This window comes from Chelonia mydas, chromosome 3, assembly GCF_015237465.2.
Source record: "Chelonia mydas isolate rCheMyd1 chromosome 3, rCheMyd1.pri.v2, whole genome shotgun sequence".
In the NCBI taxonomy this organism is placed as follows: domain Eukaryota; kingdom Metazoa; phylum Chordata; order Testudines; family Cheloniidae; genus Chelonia; species Chelonia mydas.
Window position 1 is genome coordinate 15,444,870 of NC_057851.1, and position 17,740 is coordinate 15,462,609.

The 17,740-nt window shown below is 41.4% G+C and overlaps 1 protein-coding gene across 1 annotated transcript in view; it reads left to right on the forward strand.

The window, feature by feature from the left end:
* The window catches only part of OPN5 (opsin 5), a 55,208-nt gene that overhangs the window by 24,923 nt on the left and 12,545 nt on the right, over nucleotides 1-17,740 (forward strand). Inside the window, exons 3-5 of the mRNA XM_007068312.4 lie at nucleotides 12,165-12,284; nucleotides 14,160-14,330; nucleotides 16,227-16,561. Coding sequence (XP_007068374.1) covers nucleotides 12,165-12,284; nucleotides 14,160-14,330; nucleotides 16,227-16,561 — 626 coding nt within the window. The remainder of the gene's footprint in view (nucleotides 1-12,164; nucleotides 12,285-14,159; nucleotides 14,331-16,226; nucleotides 16,562-17,740) is intronic.

Genomic DNA, 17,740 nt, shown 5'->3' on the forward strand with positions numbered 1-17,740 from the left:
ATACCAGGGGCTCCCAATTTACCTTCTTTATAATCATTCATTATTTCATATATCTCTATCAGACCTTCTCTTGTTTGTCTCCTCCCAAAACAAGCTTGATATTTCAATCTCTTCTGCTATGAAAGTCTGTTCAAGATTTGAGTAATTGTTATTGCCTTTCTTGGCACCTCTTCTACCTGTTGTTATTCAGTAGTATAATGTCACTCTATAAATCAGGAGCGTATGCTCATATAGAGTGCTGTGTTCAGAATGTGTTTCCTGGTTTCAGTAACTGAACCCAGTATTCCATGTGAAAGGTACATCATTGATTTACACAGTGATGTTACACTATTCTCAGTACTCTTTTCCTGCTCTCTATGCAGCCTAGCATTTTGTTTGCTACCCCCCGCTTTTTTCTTTCCTGCTGCTGTGTAAACAGATGTCTTCAGTGAGTTGTCCAAAACAAACCAACCCTCAGGTCTTTTTCCTGAGTAAGTTATGTTTACTGAGATTCCAGGAACTATGTAGGACTCAGAGTAGTTGAAAGTATTCCTTTCAAAATACATTGTCTTGCCTTTAAATACAATAATTTTTAAATGTAGATTTCAATATATAAACTTTAAAAGAAACATCTCTCGCAGGCTCTAAGCAGCTTTGAGAAATAATAAAAAATACAATCAGAGGAAGACAAAGAAAAGCAGTAGTAAACTTGCTACATAAAAGAAACCAGGCCACATAACCAGAATTTCCCCACCTCAGGTCCCGCAAACCCTAATCCTTTACAAATAAAACTTGAGTGGAACCTTTGAAAGTGTGTGCCCACAAAGATGGCCTTTGCATGTCATACATGAATGGATGCACTCTTGCCAAAGTATAGAGGTCCAGAGAAGTGTGGGGGGCCCTTAAAAGTGGCCTCTGTGAAGAAGCAGAGCATTGTGTCTTTAGTATAAGTAGGGAATTACTGATACTAAAGTAGAGTGATCATCTAGTCATTGGGATATTAAGCAAGAAACACTTCAAAAAATTACTGTTAACGCCCACGCTAACTCTGAAACCAATGGTACAAAAGGCATGGTAATCTTGAGTTAGTGAAAATGCTGCCAACACACTGTCTACTAGGCCTCTGAGCTTCTGATTATGTTTCACGTAAACAAACAGCGAAGTTAGATTAAAAGCATAAAATACTCTTGCTGGATGGTTGCAATGTAACACTTCTTTATTTCTAAGAATTCAGCATAACACAGAAAAACCCTAAAGAGAGAAAGACAAAGCAGACTGCTCCCTAAAATAGAGAGGCACAACTCACCCACCCCGCCCTTGACTCTGATCCTAGCCATGCTTCCCTGCAGAGCCCCCTGCCTGCAAGAAGGACCAGGAAAACCACTGGGAATTTAAAGTGATAGATCACAGTTCTAATAGTTTTCAGTACACCACCCTTCTGAATTCAGACTCCTTCTGCTCTGATACTATAGACCCCAGTGTTCATGAACTTGATTCCAAGCATGTGAGCTTTCAGTTATGCGGCTGAGGGGGATTAAAAAGTGTTGGGCTCTACAATCTTGTCCAAAAAAAGGAGAAGGTCAGTGAGGGCATTACAGAGAGATTGTGGGGCTCACAAAGATCATGAAAGGAGTCATGCTAGGTGGTCCTCATCTCCTTTTGTCTGGAGACAGTGGGAAGGGTTCCTCAACAAACCTTTTGTACAGTATAAAATGGTTTTGATTTGATTCAAGGTTTGAGTGAACCTGGTTTTGTTGTAGCTGATCTGGTTAGCTCATCATCATAGGAGACTGCAGTAGACTTTTGCTTGTATTAAAATACGCAGCGTCTCATGTGTCCATGTTTATGTGGAAGATAATCATTTAATGACATTCCACCAAATTCATTCTAATAAATCATTCTGAGCAAATCTTTATTTCTCATGCCAGCCATTTCCCTGTACACTGCTTTGTGTTGTCTTTTCCCATGGTACAGCAGTACTTTCAAAACAAAAATAAGGACTATAGAGACATAAGCCTCCCTCCCCGCAGAATTTGACCCCTAACCTAAATAGAGAGTGCATATCCCCAGCAGCACATTGCAGAGTACAGCTTTGCAGATGTGGAAGAGGGGAGGCTATTCTTGGTTCAGTTGACAGGGATCTGTGAGTAAGTGCATCTTCTGGCTGAAATCTCAGTCCCTCAGAAGGGTTGCTGGTGCAGTATTTGGCAGTGCCAGAGGAGGATTGTGATAGTGCCTGAAGGTCCTGACCTCGTTCTAAAAACCTGCAAAGGGGATTTTTTAAAATTTGCCCATAGAACCTATAGCTGACCAGAACATTTCTGACATACGTCTTCCCTTAAAAAAATGCTGTTTTGTTGTAATTGAAATATTTCACAGGAACGTGTGGATTCCTACAAAACTTTGCTTAGAAAAAAATTGAAATGAAGCTCTTTGGTGATGTTGAAACATTCCATTTCAACATTACCAGAGTGGAACATTGTGATTTTTCATTTTAAAAAATCCCCTTTCATTTCAGAATTTATTTTATTTTATACTTTTTTATTGTCTTTTTTAAATAAACAGTCAAAATCAAAACAAAGCATTTTGACTTTGGTGGCGGGGGAGGGAATTTCAGCTGAAACTATTTCCCAAATTTGACCTGAATTTATGAATAGTTTTCATCAGCCCAAGATTGCATTTTCTGGAGAATATACTATTTGTCCGAAAAATTTTGTCCAGGTCTAGAAAGAATAGCTCTGAGGTTTAAACTATAGTATCTTAATGGCAATGTGTACTAACTCAGATGACAGTAATGATTATTTATATGTCAATAATTGGGTAAAGCATATTAAATAGTGATTGGTAAACAGCGAGGAAACCTGTTATCCTCTCCATTGGTTTACAGTACAAACGGCCTCTGAAGCATTAAAGTAAATCCTCTGAAACATCTGGTACTGGCCATTATCAGAGACAGTATATTGTACTAGATGGATCAGTGTTCTGATCTACTATGACAATCCCTGTATTTTTGTTAATAGCAATGCTGGTATATGGGATCACGTGTATGGATAAATAAAAACCATATTGCCCACCTCACCATATTTGACATTAAATAATTATTATAATGATTTTGCTTGTAGATGAATGTGTTTTCTGATTAGATGATCTTTGCCCAATTATTAAAGGGTTAAATTAGGAATTTCACTTGTTCATAGTATAGACTACATCTTAATAGGCATATTCTAGAGGACTGACGTCCCCTCTCATTCACCTTTAGACTGCCTCTTTTCTGCTTCACGTTTACACAATGTCCTCGTAGCAATTGCAACCATTGCTTACATATAAAAGAAATATTAAGCCCGCTAAAATCTGTTCAAAACAATATAATGCTTTTAATAACACTTTACCAGTTGCAAATAAGGAGAATCCGTACCATGCAACCAACTAGCTCTCACACAGGTGGAGAGCCACTGCCTTATATAATTGCATTATAAGTTGTACAATACTTCATAGTGGTTTTTAATATTTTATTTTTCTTGAAAAGTGTTTAGTAAACACATGCATTTTGTCACAATGAACAATTTGTATCTGCTGAATTTAGCCCTTTCCCTGTTTGAGAATTGTCACAGTTTGAAGTAAATAAAACTATTTGACATACAAACGCATTTTGGCCTCTGGGTTGTTTGTGTACTGCTAATAATGAGAAGTCACCTGAGTTTTGTTGTTTGGAATTATCTATTCGAGAACTGTGATTGGTCACCCAAGTCCCATAGTATTTTGAACAATTTTGAAATTTAAATACCTAAATTTATGCACCTAAATCCATAGCTAGGCATCTAGTAAGTAGCCTGGCTTTCTGAGTTGCTGAGCACCCACAGTTTGCATTGACTTCAACTAGAATTGCACGTGCTCAGCACCTCTGAATACTAAGTCACATAGTCAGGTACCTAAATATCCCAAAGCTGGAATTTAGGGTATGACTGCTCTGCAATCAGGGGATGTGACTGTAGCTTATGTAGATATCCCAGAGCTAGCTTTAATCTACCTAGCTCGGATACTGGAGCAGTAGCTGTGAGAGTAATTACCCAGGGTTCAGGGTGGACTTGTACAGTTCACGCTGAAGTGCATGCTGCTGCAGAATCAGTATCATTGCTGCAATACCTGAGCTAGCTAGATGAAAGCTAATTCGGGTATTGTCAACATGAGCTACAATCACACTCCAGGATTGCAGTGTAGATACATCCTTTGAGGGCTCTGACACTCTGACAATGTGAGGCAGCAGCTTGGAAAGGGTTAAGGCATCCCTAACTACCTGGGTGGAATGTATAAGGAAGAGGAAGCTGGGTCCAGTGGGCCTTCCAGGTGCTGAAGTAGATCCAATCCCTAGAGTCTCCATTTGCTGCTACTTGTGTTTCTTATTGTCAGTGACAGAGCTGAGAAAAATTTGAATTTCCATCCTGTGGGAAATTCCAGCATATTGACTTTTGTTTTTGTCTCAAATTTTGAATTTTTTCACAGAAATGAAAGTCTGAAAAATCTCAATACAGAAATGGGGAAATGATTTGTTTCGGTTTATTGAAATGGCTCAAAACACTTTGTTTCAAGTCAGTTCAATATTAAATTGCATTTTTGAAAGAGGCACATGGCCTATGTTCATATCATGTCTAGCACAATGGGGCTTTGATCCTGATAGAATTTCTAGATGCTACTGAAATACTGTCACTGAAAATAATGACTTAGCACTTATTAGTCAGCTGTATCTGAAATAAATTTACTGGAATTACTTTTGGATTTCCAGCCTGTAGAAAATTATTGGAAAATATCAGGAGATGACAAGTATTTTTGAGGGGTTTGCCAAAAGTTATCATTTTATAGCGCCACAGATGATATACCTAATTTCACTAGAGCTACAATGTACAAATAGGCATAAAAAGGAGTAAGATTACATGTAAACAAAACTGAAGTAAAATCATTCACAAAACCGCAAGGAACACGTTAGTGGGAAAACAGGATTTTTGTATCTTCCTATAATTAAGAATAAATTCCTAGTAGGAAACTATGGCGACATAACATTTTAAGATAATCAGATTTCTTATTTAAAAAAACCCTGTGTGTGTGTGTCTCTATATAATTATAAAATTATTATTATTACAGAATTACAGGGCAATATTGACAGCTGGATGTCATGACTGGGAAAAAGGAAATGAAAGAAATTACTTTTGCCTTCAATTCTGAAAGTGGTTAGTTTCATGATCATTCATATCTATTATGATCTTGAGTTCCATAGTCTAGGGTCCAACTCCTGTCAAAGTTCTGTCTCATTCATCCGAGAACCTCCCCAGCATGGGTGCTGGAACTAAGGATGCTGGGTGTTCCCACCTCCCTGGCTTGCAGGGGTTTCCATCATTTGCAGGGTTTACAGTTTGGTTCAATGGCTCTCAGCACCCCCACTATAAAAATTGTTCCAGCACCTCTGTTCCCTGGTTGGATGATGGTTTCTTTGTTCTTGTTGAACGTAGCTATCACGTTTGGCCGGTTGTTAAATTTAGAAGCCCTTTCAGAACCGGTTATCCCTCATGGGACAACCGGTTCTAAAAGGGCTTCTAAATTTAACAACCGGTTCCAGCGAACCAATGCGAACCCGCTCGAGCTCACCACTGGTTAGGGTGATGGTAGAGTGGCAGCTCCAAGACAAGGCTCTGTGAGTCCCCAGCTGGTGAGCAGAGAGAGATTGTTGGATTAATAATGGATAAAAATCCTTTCACCTGTAAAGGGTTAAGAAGCTAAGGTAACCTTGGTGGCACCAATGAGGGGACAAGATACTTTCAAATCTGGAGGGGGGGGAAGGCTTTTGTCTGTCTGTGTGATACCTTTGCTGGGAACAGATCAAGGATGCAAGCTCTCCAACTCCTGTAGAGTTAGTAAGTAATCTAGCTAGAAAATGAGTTAGGTTTTCTTTGTTTTTTGGCTTGTAAATTTGTTGTGCTGGAGGAAATGTGTATTCCTGTTTTTTTGTCTTTTCGTAACTTAAGGTTTTGCCTAGAGGGATTCTCTATGTTTTGAATCTGACTGCCTGTAAGATTATCTTCCATTCTGATCTTACAGAGTTGTTCTCTTTTCTTTTTTTGTTCTTCTAATAAAGTTCTGTTTTTTAAGAATCTGACTTGGTTTTTTGGGTCTTAAAAATCCGAGGATGGTTTGTGCTCATCTTGTTTATTCTCAAGCCTCCCCAAGAAAGGGGGTGTAAGGGCTTGGGGGGATATTTTGAGGAAATAGGAACTCCAAGTGGTCCTTTTCCCTGATTCTTTGTTAAAGCACTTGGTGGTGGCAGCGTTTTACCTTTGTAAAGACTTTGTGCCTTGGGGAAGTGTCAAGGTTCCTTCCCCACTCTGAACGCTAGGGTACAGATGTGGGGACCTGCATGAAAAACCTCCTAAGCTTATTTTTACCATAGGTCAAAACTTCCCCAAGGTACAAAATATTCCACCCTTTGTCCTTGGATTGGCCGCTACCACCACCAAACAAATACTGGTTACTGGGGAAGAGCTGTTTGGACACATCTTTCCCCCCAAAATACTTCCCAAAACCTTGCACCCCACTTCCTGGGCAAGGTTTGGTAAAAAGCCTCACGAATTTGCCTAGGTGACTACAGACCCAGACCCTTGGATCTGAAGAACAATGAACAATCCTCCCAACACTTGCACCCCCCCTTTCCTGGGAAATGTTGGATAAAAAAGCCTCACCAATTTGCATAGGTGACCACAGACCCAAACCCTTGGATCTGAGAACAATGAAAAAGCATTCAGTTTTCTTACAAAAAGACTTTTAATAGAAATAGAAGTAAATAGAAGTAAAGAAATCACCTCTGTACAATCAGGATGGTAGATACCTTACAGGGTAATTAGATTCAAAACATAGAGAACCCCTCTAGGCAAAACCTTAAGTTACAAAAAAGATACACAGACAGAAATAGTTATTCTATTCAGCACAATTCTTTTCTCAGCCATTTAAAGAAACCATAATCTAACACATACCTAGCTACATTACTTACTAAAAGTTCTAAGACTCCATTCCTGTTCTGTCCCCAGCAAAGCCAGCATAAAGACAGACACACAAACCCTTTGTTTCTCTCCCTCCTCCCAGCTTTTGAAAGTATCTTGTCTCCTCATTGGTTATTTTGGTCAGGTGCCAGTGAGGTTACCTTTAGCTTCTTAACCCTTTACAGCTGAGAGGAGTTTTTCCTCTGGCCAGGAGGGATTTTAAAGGGGTTTACCCTTCCCTTTATATTTATGACAGGAAGTTTTAACCTAAGCTGGTAAAAATAAGCTTAGGGGGTCTTTCATGCAGGTCCCCACATCTGTACCCTAGAGTTCAGAGTGGGGAAGGAACCTTGACACAAATAAAATGTAGAACGCACAGTGAAGTAAGAACTGATGTGTTTTAAGTTCTGTTTGTTGGTGTTTTAACTCTAGAGTTAACCACAGTGAGCTAAAACACATTTCAATGCTTCAATCGTTGTATACACTAAGTGTTCTAATCCTGTGTCTTTTCCCATTGTGAGCAACTCCTCTGAGAGCGGTGCTGGAATCAATGAGAAATGAGTATTTTTTGTACTGTTGGACATTTCTGTTAAGGTTACAGCTGGGTGAAAATTTTCAGTTGAAACTTTTTTTCAGTGAAAAATGCAAATTCAGGACAGCCGAAACATTTTGCAAATCCATGTCTGTCGCAGGGCAGGGCTTCTCCTGAGCTTCAAACACTAGCTGCCTTGCCCTGTCTCCTTTAAGAAGGTTTATTCTCTTAAAACAGGCAAGTAAACCAATAGAAAACAGTCTTTGAACTCACCTCTTTTCTTTCAGGCTTCAGATAGGGTTGCCAACTTTCTAATAATGGAAGTCTGAGCATCCTGGCCCTGCCCCTTCTCCAAGGCCCCGCCCCCACTCACTTCATTCCCCTCCATACGTTGCTCACTTTCCCACACCTTCACTCACTCGTTCATTTTCACCAGGCTGTGGCAGGGGGTTGGGGTGAGGGATCCATCTGGGGGTGTGGGCTCTGGGGTGGGGCCGGGGATGAGGGATTTGGAGTGCAGGAAGGGGCTCAGGGCTGGGGAAGTGTGTTGAGGTGCAGAAGGGTGTGAGGGGTGAAGGCTCCGGGCAGCACTTACCTCAGGTGACTCCCAGGAAGCATGTCCCTCTGGCTGCTATGTGGAGAGGCAGCCAGGGCATACTGCCTCTGCCCACAGGTGATGCGCCTGCAGCTCCCATTGGCTGCAGTTCCTGGCCAACAGGAGCTGTGGAGCCAGTGCTCAGGGTGGGGGCAGCGCGCAGAGCCTCAAGGCCACCCTTCCCGCTAGGAGCCAGAGGGACATGCCAGACACTTCCTGGGAGCTGCACAGAGCTGGGTAGGGAGCCTGCCAGTCCCGTGCCAACCGGACTTTTAATGGCCCGGTCAGCAGTTCTGATTGAGCTGCCAGGGTCCCTTTTCAACTGGGTGTTCCAGTCAAAAAACCCTCGCTTCAGTGCCACCCCTCCCAGGATTCTCTGGGGCTTCTGCTCCGGACAGTTCCCAGATCTAGTCAGCTATGTTCCCTTCCTGGAGCAGTAGCCCCAGGGTTGCTTCTCTGAGCATCTATCCTCTTGCTCCAGGGAACCACCACAGGTATTAGCTCCACTCTGGTGTGATGTCCTTTCCACAGGCACAGCCTGTCCCCATCACTCGCTTCCACCTCTCACTTCCTGCCCTCTGATGGTCCTTTATAGACCAAGATGTATCTCAGACCCCTTGTCTGGAGTAGGCTCACCAGTTACCCTGTGACAGTGTCAGATCGGGTGAATTTTGTGTCAAAAACAAACCAAGTGTTCCAAAACAAAAAGTTGAAATATTTAATTGAAGATTTTGAAATGGAAACATTTTGACTTTTCATTTTGAAATTTACTTCAATTTTATTTTTAATAAAAAGGTTTATTTGTTTGTGTATGTGTGATATACATATAATTTTTGGGGTTCACCAAAAATTTTGCTTAGGGTCAACCCAAAATGAATATTTTTTCAGTATGGCCAGAGAACCCCCCAAAATCAGTTATTCGCATATCTCTAGCTAGGGTCTTTTCCATTCCTCTCTTTCTTTTCTAGGTGATTGTGATGGATTTGGAGCTGCCCTGTGATAATTTATGAGTACTATATGTTGGCCTGTATAAGGGACCAGGGCGTAGGCAGTCTGGCCTAGCAATCACAGCTGGATTGGGGTCCACACATCGGGGCAGTAGTCAGTGAGGGGTTGGAGGAATCACTAGAAGAGTCAGGGTCATAGTCAGCCTGGGGTCAGGGACAGTACCAGGCTGGAATCAGATTCAGGCCAGAATTGGAGACCAGAGATCAGAGGTAGATCTGGGGTCCCAGCAAGCCTGAAAACCATATGATTGCCCAGACAACTTCCTGGGCCATCCTCCAGGGTGAAATAGGGCACTTGGCCAATCAACACACTGCAGGGTACCGTCACTCTGGGTCCTTTGGGCAGTACTTCCTGTGGTGCCTACTCTCCACAGTGCTACCTGGCTGCAGCACTGCATTACCTCCTGGTCGCACTGTGGTTCCATCAGCTAGTCCATGCTCTGCAAACCTAGGGTCTAGTCTACGGATCCTTACAGCCTGGTTATTGGGATGTTATTTAGCATATGACTATATTGGTTAAAGTTAATAGGATTTTTTTCTGGATGCAGGCAGCAAGGAGAAGAATGGCTGAAGATAGCCTTCTATCAGCAAACACTTGAGTTGTTAAGGGATGATGGCAGAACTATTAGCTTTGATGACTCTCTCTCAGTCTCTGACCAGCCTTCAACTGGTTTAATGAGGAATGGCCAAGGCCTGCCAAACGCAGGAGAGCAAAGGATTTGGCAGACGGGTGTTAAAGAAGGGCGGCCAATCAGGGACAAAGAGGGTGGGGAGGTGGGACCAGACTCAGACCCAGATACAGGAGCCTGCTGATGTTGTCTGCAGAAGTTAGGCTAGGGGCTCGTCTACATGGCAGGATAATGAGTTGTATGTGATGGGGGATCTGGTTTCTAAAGTGTACTAATCTGTTGTGCATTAATTGGTCCATGCAGACCCTGTAGCTGTGCACTAAAATTTCCCTAGTGTGCTTTAACATAGAAAAATAGCATGATGTTACAGTATTCCTACAGGGTCTACTTGGACCAGTTAGTGCACTTTAGAAATCACACCCCCGTAGAGCGCATTACCTCACTGTATAGACAAACTTCATTATGGGATGGCTTTAGGTAAGAGAGACACGCATGTAGACTGTTGTTTTAAAATCCTTTTTCTCTTATGCTTTGATCCTACTGCTAAATAAACAATACTTTTGTTTAAAAAGGCTGATTGGTCACCATATACCACTGGTCACTGGCTCCTGAAGGGAAGAATCGCAGGGGCCAGTATTCAGTCGGACCTGCAGGGTAAGAACAGTTAATACACATTGTACTGTAGCCCAGGTCGTAGTCCGAGAGTGGAGGAATCGTGTGATTCTACCCTGAGGGAGGTAAGAGCACAGGGCCCAACCATGTGGACATGTACACAGAGAAACCAGAAAGGGGACAAAGATGGCTGCAGCTAGCCCTGTCACTGGAACAACTGTATTCTAAATTGCTACCTTTTTTTATGCTTTAATGTTCGCTACATTCTTTCAATAATTTTAAGCATTTGGTTGTGGTCACTTTAATTTTGACCACAATCTTTACGTTTTACCTCCCTTCAGCTGCTCAACTCAATATCAAAATGAATTAACATGATTTTTAATGCTCCTGGTATGACTAGTATTGGCTTCATGTACTACAGTTGGGTTCACAGCCCACATCCTATTGATTTAAATAGGACCATGATCAAGCTCCTTGTTATGTTTTTTTTTTAATGAATGTCTGAAATGCATCTTTATGTTCAAATAAAAATGGAAAAAGGAAACCCAAAGCTGAAGCAGTGAGCACATGTTTTGGAACTAAATCCTCTGTGGAAATAGAAAATGAGCTGTAAAAGTGGAGCCGGAAGGTCTACTGCTGTGGATGATTGTGTACGGGGGGAAACGTGTTTTCATTTAAACTGCCTGTTAAGTCACTGTGGATTTATCCCTGGGGCTGGGGTTAAACGGTGTATAGCAATGCACTTTCACAGTACACCACTGGAGTTGTTTCAAATTGTATAACTGAGATGCCTTGTTACATCCTCTTATTAGTTGCTACCATGGTCCACGACGTTGCTTTTCTCTTTTGGGGGGAGGTACACTGGTTTTTCTCTAGTGGGAACTGTAGAGGGTCTGGGTAACCAGGAAAGGGAAATGGAGTCAGTAGGGCGATGGGAGGAGGACAGATGCTATGATTCAGAACAGAGATGGGGTGTGGTGAGTTGCAGAGGGACAAGATTAAAAATAAATAAATAAGGCCGGTTATACCATTTTTGCACTCACACTCATTTCTAACAAGTTTATACAGGACATATACTGTACACCACTGTTTGGCACATTTCATGCTGAATTTGTCCTGGTTGGGAATTTAATACAAGACAAGAGTGGCATCTGCTTATATCTAGCCTACATTTGGCTGGCTGAATGGGATTGGTGGCAGTGACATAGCAGTCAGCAGCCTCTGGTTTGATCACTTTTTGTCTTTTATAACTTTCTTATAGTACCCTGGCCATAAATCAAAGCTGCTTTTTGTTCTTAAATCACCCACAGTGGAGACAAGCAGTTCAAATGTCGCCTGGCATCCCCCAGAGGATGATTTTTCCTTTCACTACAGCAGTTCCCAGAATGGGATTGGATTGAGTGCACTATAATCTCCAGGACTTTGTTTTGTCAAGATCTAATGATGGGACACCTCACTATTCCATAGCCTATTATCTCAGTTAGATGTTGCATCTAAATTCTCCCTTACCTAATTCCAACTTGTCACTCTTAATGCACTATCACACACAGTTCTTCAGTTTCCTCCATTTACAGCCTTCCACGTGATTGTTCCCTAATCCCACCCACTTGGATTGTACTCATTTTTGTTACTCTTCTCTGAATTCCTTCTAGTTTGTTGACCTCTCTCTCTCTCTGGAACTGTGAAGCTCAGAATGAAAATAAAAACACTGTTGTGCCAAAGAATTGTGGGGAAGTGTTTCTCAGCACTTTTGTTTACATGCAGTTTATTTTGATATTTTTATTACAGGGGTCCTTTCAACTTTTGGGAATGGCTATGTTCTTTTTATGTCCTTGAAACGGAAAAAGAAGCTCAAACCCGCTGAGATAATGACTGTCAATTTAGCCATGTGTGACTTGGGGATTTCAGGTAATTCAGTGTTTTATTTCTTCTTTTACGTTTCGTCCCTTTTTATTTTTATTTCTTTTTTGGCCGTGATATGTGAGGCCAAATTCTACCCGGTGTTGTGCACATGGGACTCCCCTATGTGACAATAGGAAGCCAGGGTGTGTTTGTGATGGCGGAACTCAGCCTACACTGTTTCCATTCCATTGTTTCTACATTAAAAAAAAAAAAGGAAAGAGTACAACAGAGAAATTTTAGGGAGGAGCAAATCCCCTGGAAAGAGAATGAAAATGAAGAGAAATATGACCTATTCCAGCGGTCCTGAATCAGGCAAATGGCCCAGGCAGGTTCAAATCTCAGAAGCTCACATTGTATCATTTGGCATGATGAATACAAAACAGCCTTCATAACAGCTGAAGAACACTATATTTCAGTTTTACCAAATGTTATACCCAGGATATAAACACATACTGAACAAACCCCATAGAACGAGGGATGAGGAATGCTGAGGGCTTTGAGATCATCAAATCTAATAGTTTTCTACCTAGTTACCCTTTTAAGAATGGGATGCCGCCCCTTTTCCTTCCTTCCATGCTCTACTGTCGTGTCAATTTGTAAAGAAGAAGCAACCCATGAAAAGATTCATATGCCCAACTCTCAACCTGAATATGTTCAGGGGTGAGAATAGACACCCTTTAGAAGACTGTGCAGCATTGTGGAGGTGCCTAGCTCTTGGTGATACTTTATTTTTTAATCTGATGCTTGTGCAAATCTCATTACACTCATGAGAGTTATACACACCTGGGAGAAGAACTGTACACACCTTTTGAAAAAAATGGCTTGGACTGCAGGAGTGGGAGGAAATCCACCAGAAATCCACACCTGATATTCACCCAACTAACCACAGGGTGTCATCCGTGTGGTACAAATGATAGCTTAAAGGAACAGACTGCTCCAAACTTCCTTAGATCCCAGTATCGTTATCTCTCATTTGTTAATACACCTTAGAGAAAAGTCATTGTCATTATGCTTTCCAGGAAATGGCATGATTGGGTCTGAGAATCTGTACAAGATGATATTTTCTGGCTGAGTGATTAGCCTGTGGATATACAAATAAGTCTCTGCTGTGGGATTTGCTTGTTTCTAAGAGTGTTAGCATAAAAATGTCTGCTCTAACCCCCTTAGAATGCTACATTAGATATTTTCCATCTCTAGCACTTAGAAATGCAGCAAATGAATTCTAGATAGGCAAGAAACAGCTCTAATCTCATACGTCAATTATGCCCTGTGAATCCAACTCATTTAATCGTGAAGTATCAGCTTGCTGGGGATGTTTGCAAACATGCATTCATTTCTGATGCCATTTACTGGATAGCGCATGCCTGTAGTGTGCAACTCACAGTATGTTTAGGATTGTGATTACAGCAAGCATTTTATGATCAGGACTTCTGGGTTCTATTCCTAGTTCTAGTCCCTGTTCCCAGACATAGAGTGTGATCCTTGACCAAATCAATCTCCCTATGCCTTTGTGTAAAAGGCCTATAATGAACATTGAGTGAATACTTTGCAACAAATAATTAATGTGATTAGTTCAGCCTTTTTCTGCTTATGTAATGCTGTGACTAGCACAGGGCAAAATTGTTTGGATGAATAGTTTATTTACTGAAAAATACAATTTTAATCAACCTGAAACTATTTGCAAATTTGACAAGTTTGACCTTACTCCTGGACAAAAGGCAATTACCTCACTCAACCCTATGTTTGAAGATGCCTATATTATCATTGATCTCCCCTCAGTGTCCTGTCTTTTGAATAAAGGTAGTTTTTTGTTTGTTTGTTTTAAAGATTATTTTGACAGCACCAACTTTTCCAATGACCCACTGTTTCCCCTCTTTGTAGTTGTAGGAAAACCATTTAGTATTATTTCCTTCTTCTCTCACCGATGGGTGTTTGGCTGGCTGGGCTGTCGTTGGTATGGATGGGCCGGCTTCTTCTTTGGCTGTGGAAGCCTTATCACCCTGACAGCTGTCAGCCTGGATAGATACCTGAAAATTTGTCATTTAACTTACGGTAAGAAGGAAAATTTGCATTGAGTGACACTATGTAGCTATTTTCTCTCCCCATCCTCGCTGGAGACTTGTTTAGAAGCATTAAGCTGAATTGTATAAGAATCATGTTCCCTATTCCTAGGGTGACCATATTTCCCAAAAGGAAAACGGGGCATTGTGCGAGGCTGGCCCAAGCCGTCCCCACCTTTCCCGTGGGGCTGGCCTGAGTTATCTCCTGAGCCCTGCCTGCCTGTCCCCTACCCCCCCGCTGCATGGGGCTGGCATTGCTGCTCCCCCTGCACATTCCTCTGCATTGCACCCCACTTTTTTGACAAAAGTGGGCATTTGTCCTGTTTACTCTTGCCAATTGATCAAGTTAGCAAGAGCAAATGCCCACTTTTGTCAAAAAAGTTAGGACGGCCAGGACAGGGCTTAAAAAAGGGACTGTCCTGGCTAAAAAAGGATGTATGGTCACCCTACCTATCCCTCAGAACAGTGGGAAAGTTCCTAAAGGTCAGGTTAGGCCCAAACAGTAATTTAGTTTACAAAATCTAGTGTCAGAGGAAATGCTTTCAATGCTTTTTAAAAATTTCCGTTATTAAACAATTTTTTGCTGTGTTTGAAACCCAACACTGCAGCACTGAAGGTGCCTAAGCAAAAGTGAACAGGGTTAGGAACAAAACTGACGACTTTGATTGATCTATTTTCATAGTCCAAGTAAAAATTATAATAAGAGAAATGAAGAAATAATATGAACAGTAATGAGTAAATTAGTAAATTTAGATTTTTATAGTTATTTCAGTTGTAATAATCCATGGTACTGAGAGTAGTAACTGAGAAACTTAGATTTTAAGGTCAAAAAGGACCATTATGATCATCTGCTTACACCTCTCTATATCATAGGCCATAACATTTCACCAAGTAGTTTCTACATCAAGCCTATAACTTCTGGTTGAGCTAGAATATATCTTTTATCAGAGGGTTAGCCATCTGTATCCACAAAAACAACGAGGAGTCCGGTGGCACCTTAATGACGAACAGATTTATTAGGGCATCAATTATTGGGAGTGTACCACATACACCCTGACTAAATTGGCCTTCAACACTGGTTCTCCACTTGTAAGGTAACTCCCTCTCTTCATGGGTCAATATATATTTATGCCTGTTTCTGTAATTTTCACTCCATGCATCTGAAGAAGTGGGTTCTTTACCCACGAAAGCTTATGCTCAAATAAATCTGTTAGTCTTTAAGGTGCCACCGGACTCCTTGTTGTTTTTTTTTAACATATCTTTTGGGAATACAACCAGTCTTGATTTAAAGACTTCCGGGCATGTCTGCACTGCATCTGGGAGTGTGCCCTCTCAGCCCAGGCAGACAGATTTGCACTGGCTTTGCTTGAGCTTGCATGTTAAAAATAGCAGTGTGGACATTGCTACAAAGATGTGGCTTGGGCTAGCTGCTTAAGTCCAGTCCTGCCCAACCCCCTGGGTCTGAGCCCGGGTGGCTAGCCCAAGCCACTCTTGTCATGCTGCAACATCCGCGCTCTGTGTAGGCTAGCATGAGTCTGTCTACTTGGGAGGCATGCTCCCAGATGCAGTGTAGACATACCCCAAGTGTTGTAGAATCCATGACATCCCTAAGTACATTGTTCCAATGGCTAGCTAACCTCTCTGTAAAAAAATTACACATCTTATTTCCAGTCTGAATTTGTCTAGTTTCAATTTCTAGCCATTGCATCTTTCTATACCTTTCTCTGCTAAACCAAGAAAGGTTCACAAAAATGATAGTGACAAATGCAACAAAGAGTTGGTTTGCAGTAAATGGTCTGACCAGCTCTTAATTGCAGGTGTAGAATTTCAAGTTGTTTTTAGCCAAATATATATAATCTGACATTATAATTGTTGAATTATCTTCCAGGAACCTGGCTTAAGAGACATCATGCCTTTATCTGCCTGGCAATAATTTGGGCCTATGCTACATTCTGGGCTACTGTGCCATTTGCTGGTTTGGGGAACTATGCTCCTGAGCCATTTGGAACCTCGTGCACTCTGGATTGGTGGCTGGCTCAGGGTTCAGTGGCTGGACAGGCATTTATTCTGAATATTCTTTTCTTCTGCCTCTTGCTCCCAACTGCAGTGATTGTGTTTTCCTATGTTAAAATCATTGCAAAAGTCAAGTCTTCTGCCAAAGAAGTTGCTCATTATGACACCAGGATTCAAAACAGCCATGTACTGGAAATTAAATTGACCAAGGTAGGTAAGAGACATTTTTATCAAACTCTGTCAGACCGTAAAACCAGGTGGGAAGAACCCATAGATCCTATAATTGGTACTGAATATTTGTGAAGCTCTAATGTGTCAAAGCAAATGGTTGTGGTGGCCTGCGATGTTAGTTGCAGCCCTTATTCTCGCTGTATCTGCAAGGCACAGCTGAAGGAAGGGGAGGATGGAGTTGTGATTAAGGCACTTAGAATGAGACCCTGGAGATGGGTCCAGTCTGAAGCTGTGTAACCTTGGACCAATCATTTGATCTGTGCCTCAGTTTCCCCATCCATAAAATGGGGATAATAATACTTCCCTACCTCACAGGTGTGGTCATGAAGATAAATTTAAAAATGTTTTTGAGGCACTCAGGTATCACTGTGAAGGGGGTCATAAAATAGATAGATGAAAAGCAGAGTTTTATTACTGGTGAAATAAAACTATGGACAATTTGTATTCTTCTATCAAAGAAGATACACGTACAAGAAAATGTGGTGATCATGTGGAGTTCTTTATGATTAAAGATTCACAATGAATTTTTTATAAAAATTAAAGTCCAGACAAAATGCCAAGATGGCCTCTGTTGTCACAAATTTTCGTTACCCCGGCCTTATTTTTGCAGTTCTTTTTTTAAGAAACCCTCCAAGAACCTTGGGAATATAGTAGTGTGTTCCCCATCCGACTGTATCCTTTTTCTGTTTGGCAAACATGTCAGCCACAAGCTTGGCTGACACTGGAGGATTGAACTGGGAACCTCCAGCGCTAAAAGCATCAGTCTCTAGAGCCCGAGACAAAGTTTCCAGAAACAGAATCACATCTTCTGTGGCTCGGGTATGGGGGGTGGGAGGGAACTTGTAACACACTGACTAGTAGGATACACATTTATTTTCTTTCCATGTTTGGAAATGAACTGAAATTAACAAGTGGTTGCAACGCATATAATAGATTTATAGATTCACAGAGTCTAAGGCAAGAAGGGGTCATTATAATCACCTAGTCTGACCTTCTGTATAACGCAGGCCAAAGAACTTCCCCAAAATAATTCCTAGAACAGATGTTTTAGAAAAACATCCAATCTTGATTTAAAAATGGTCAGTGATGGAGAATCCACCGCGACCCTTGGGAAATTGTTCCAGGCATTAATTACCCTCACCGATAAAAATGCATGCC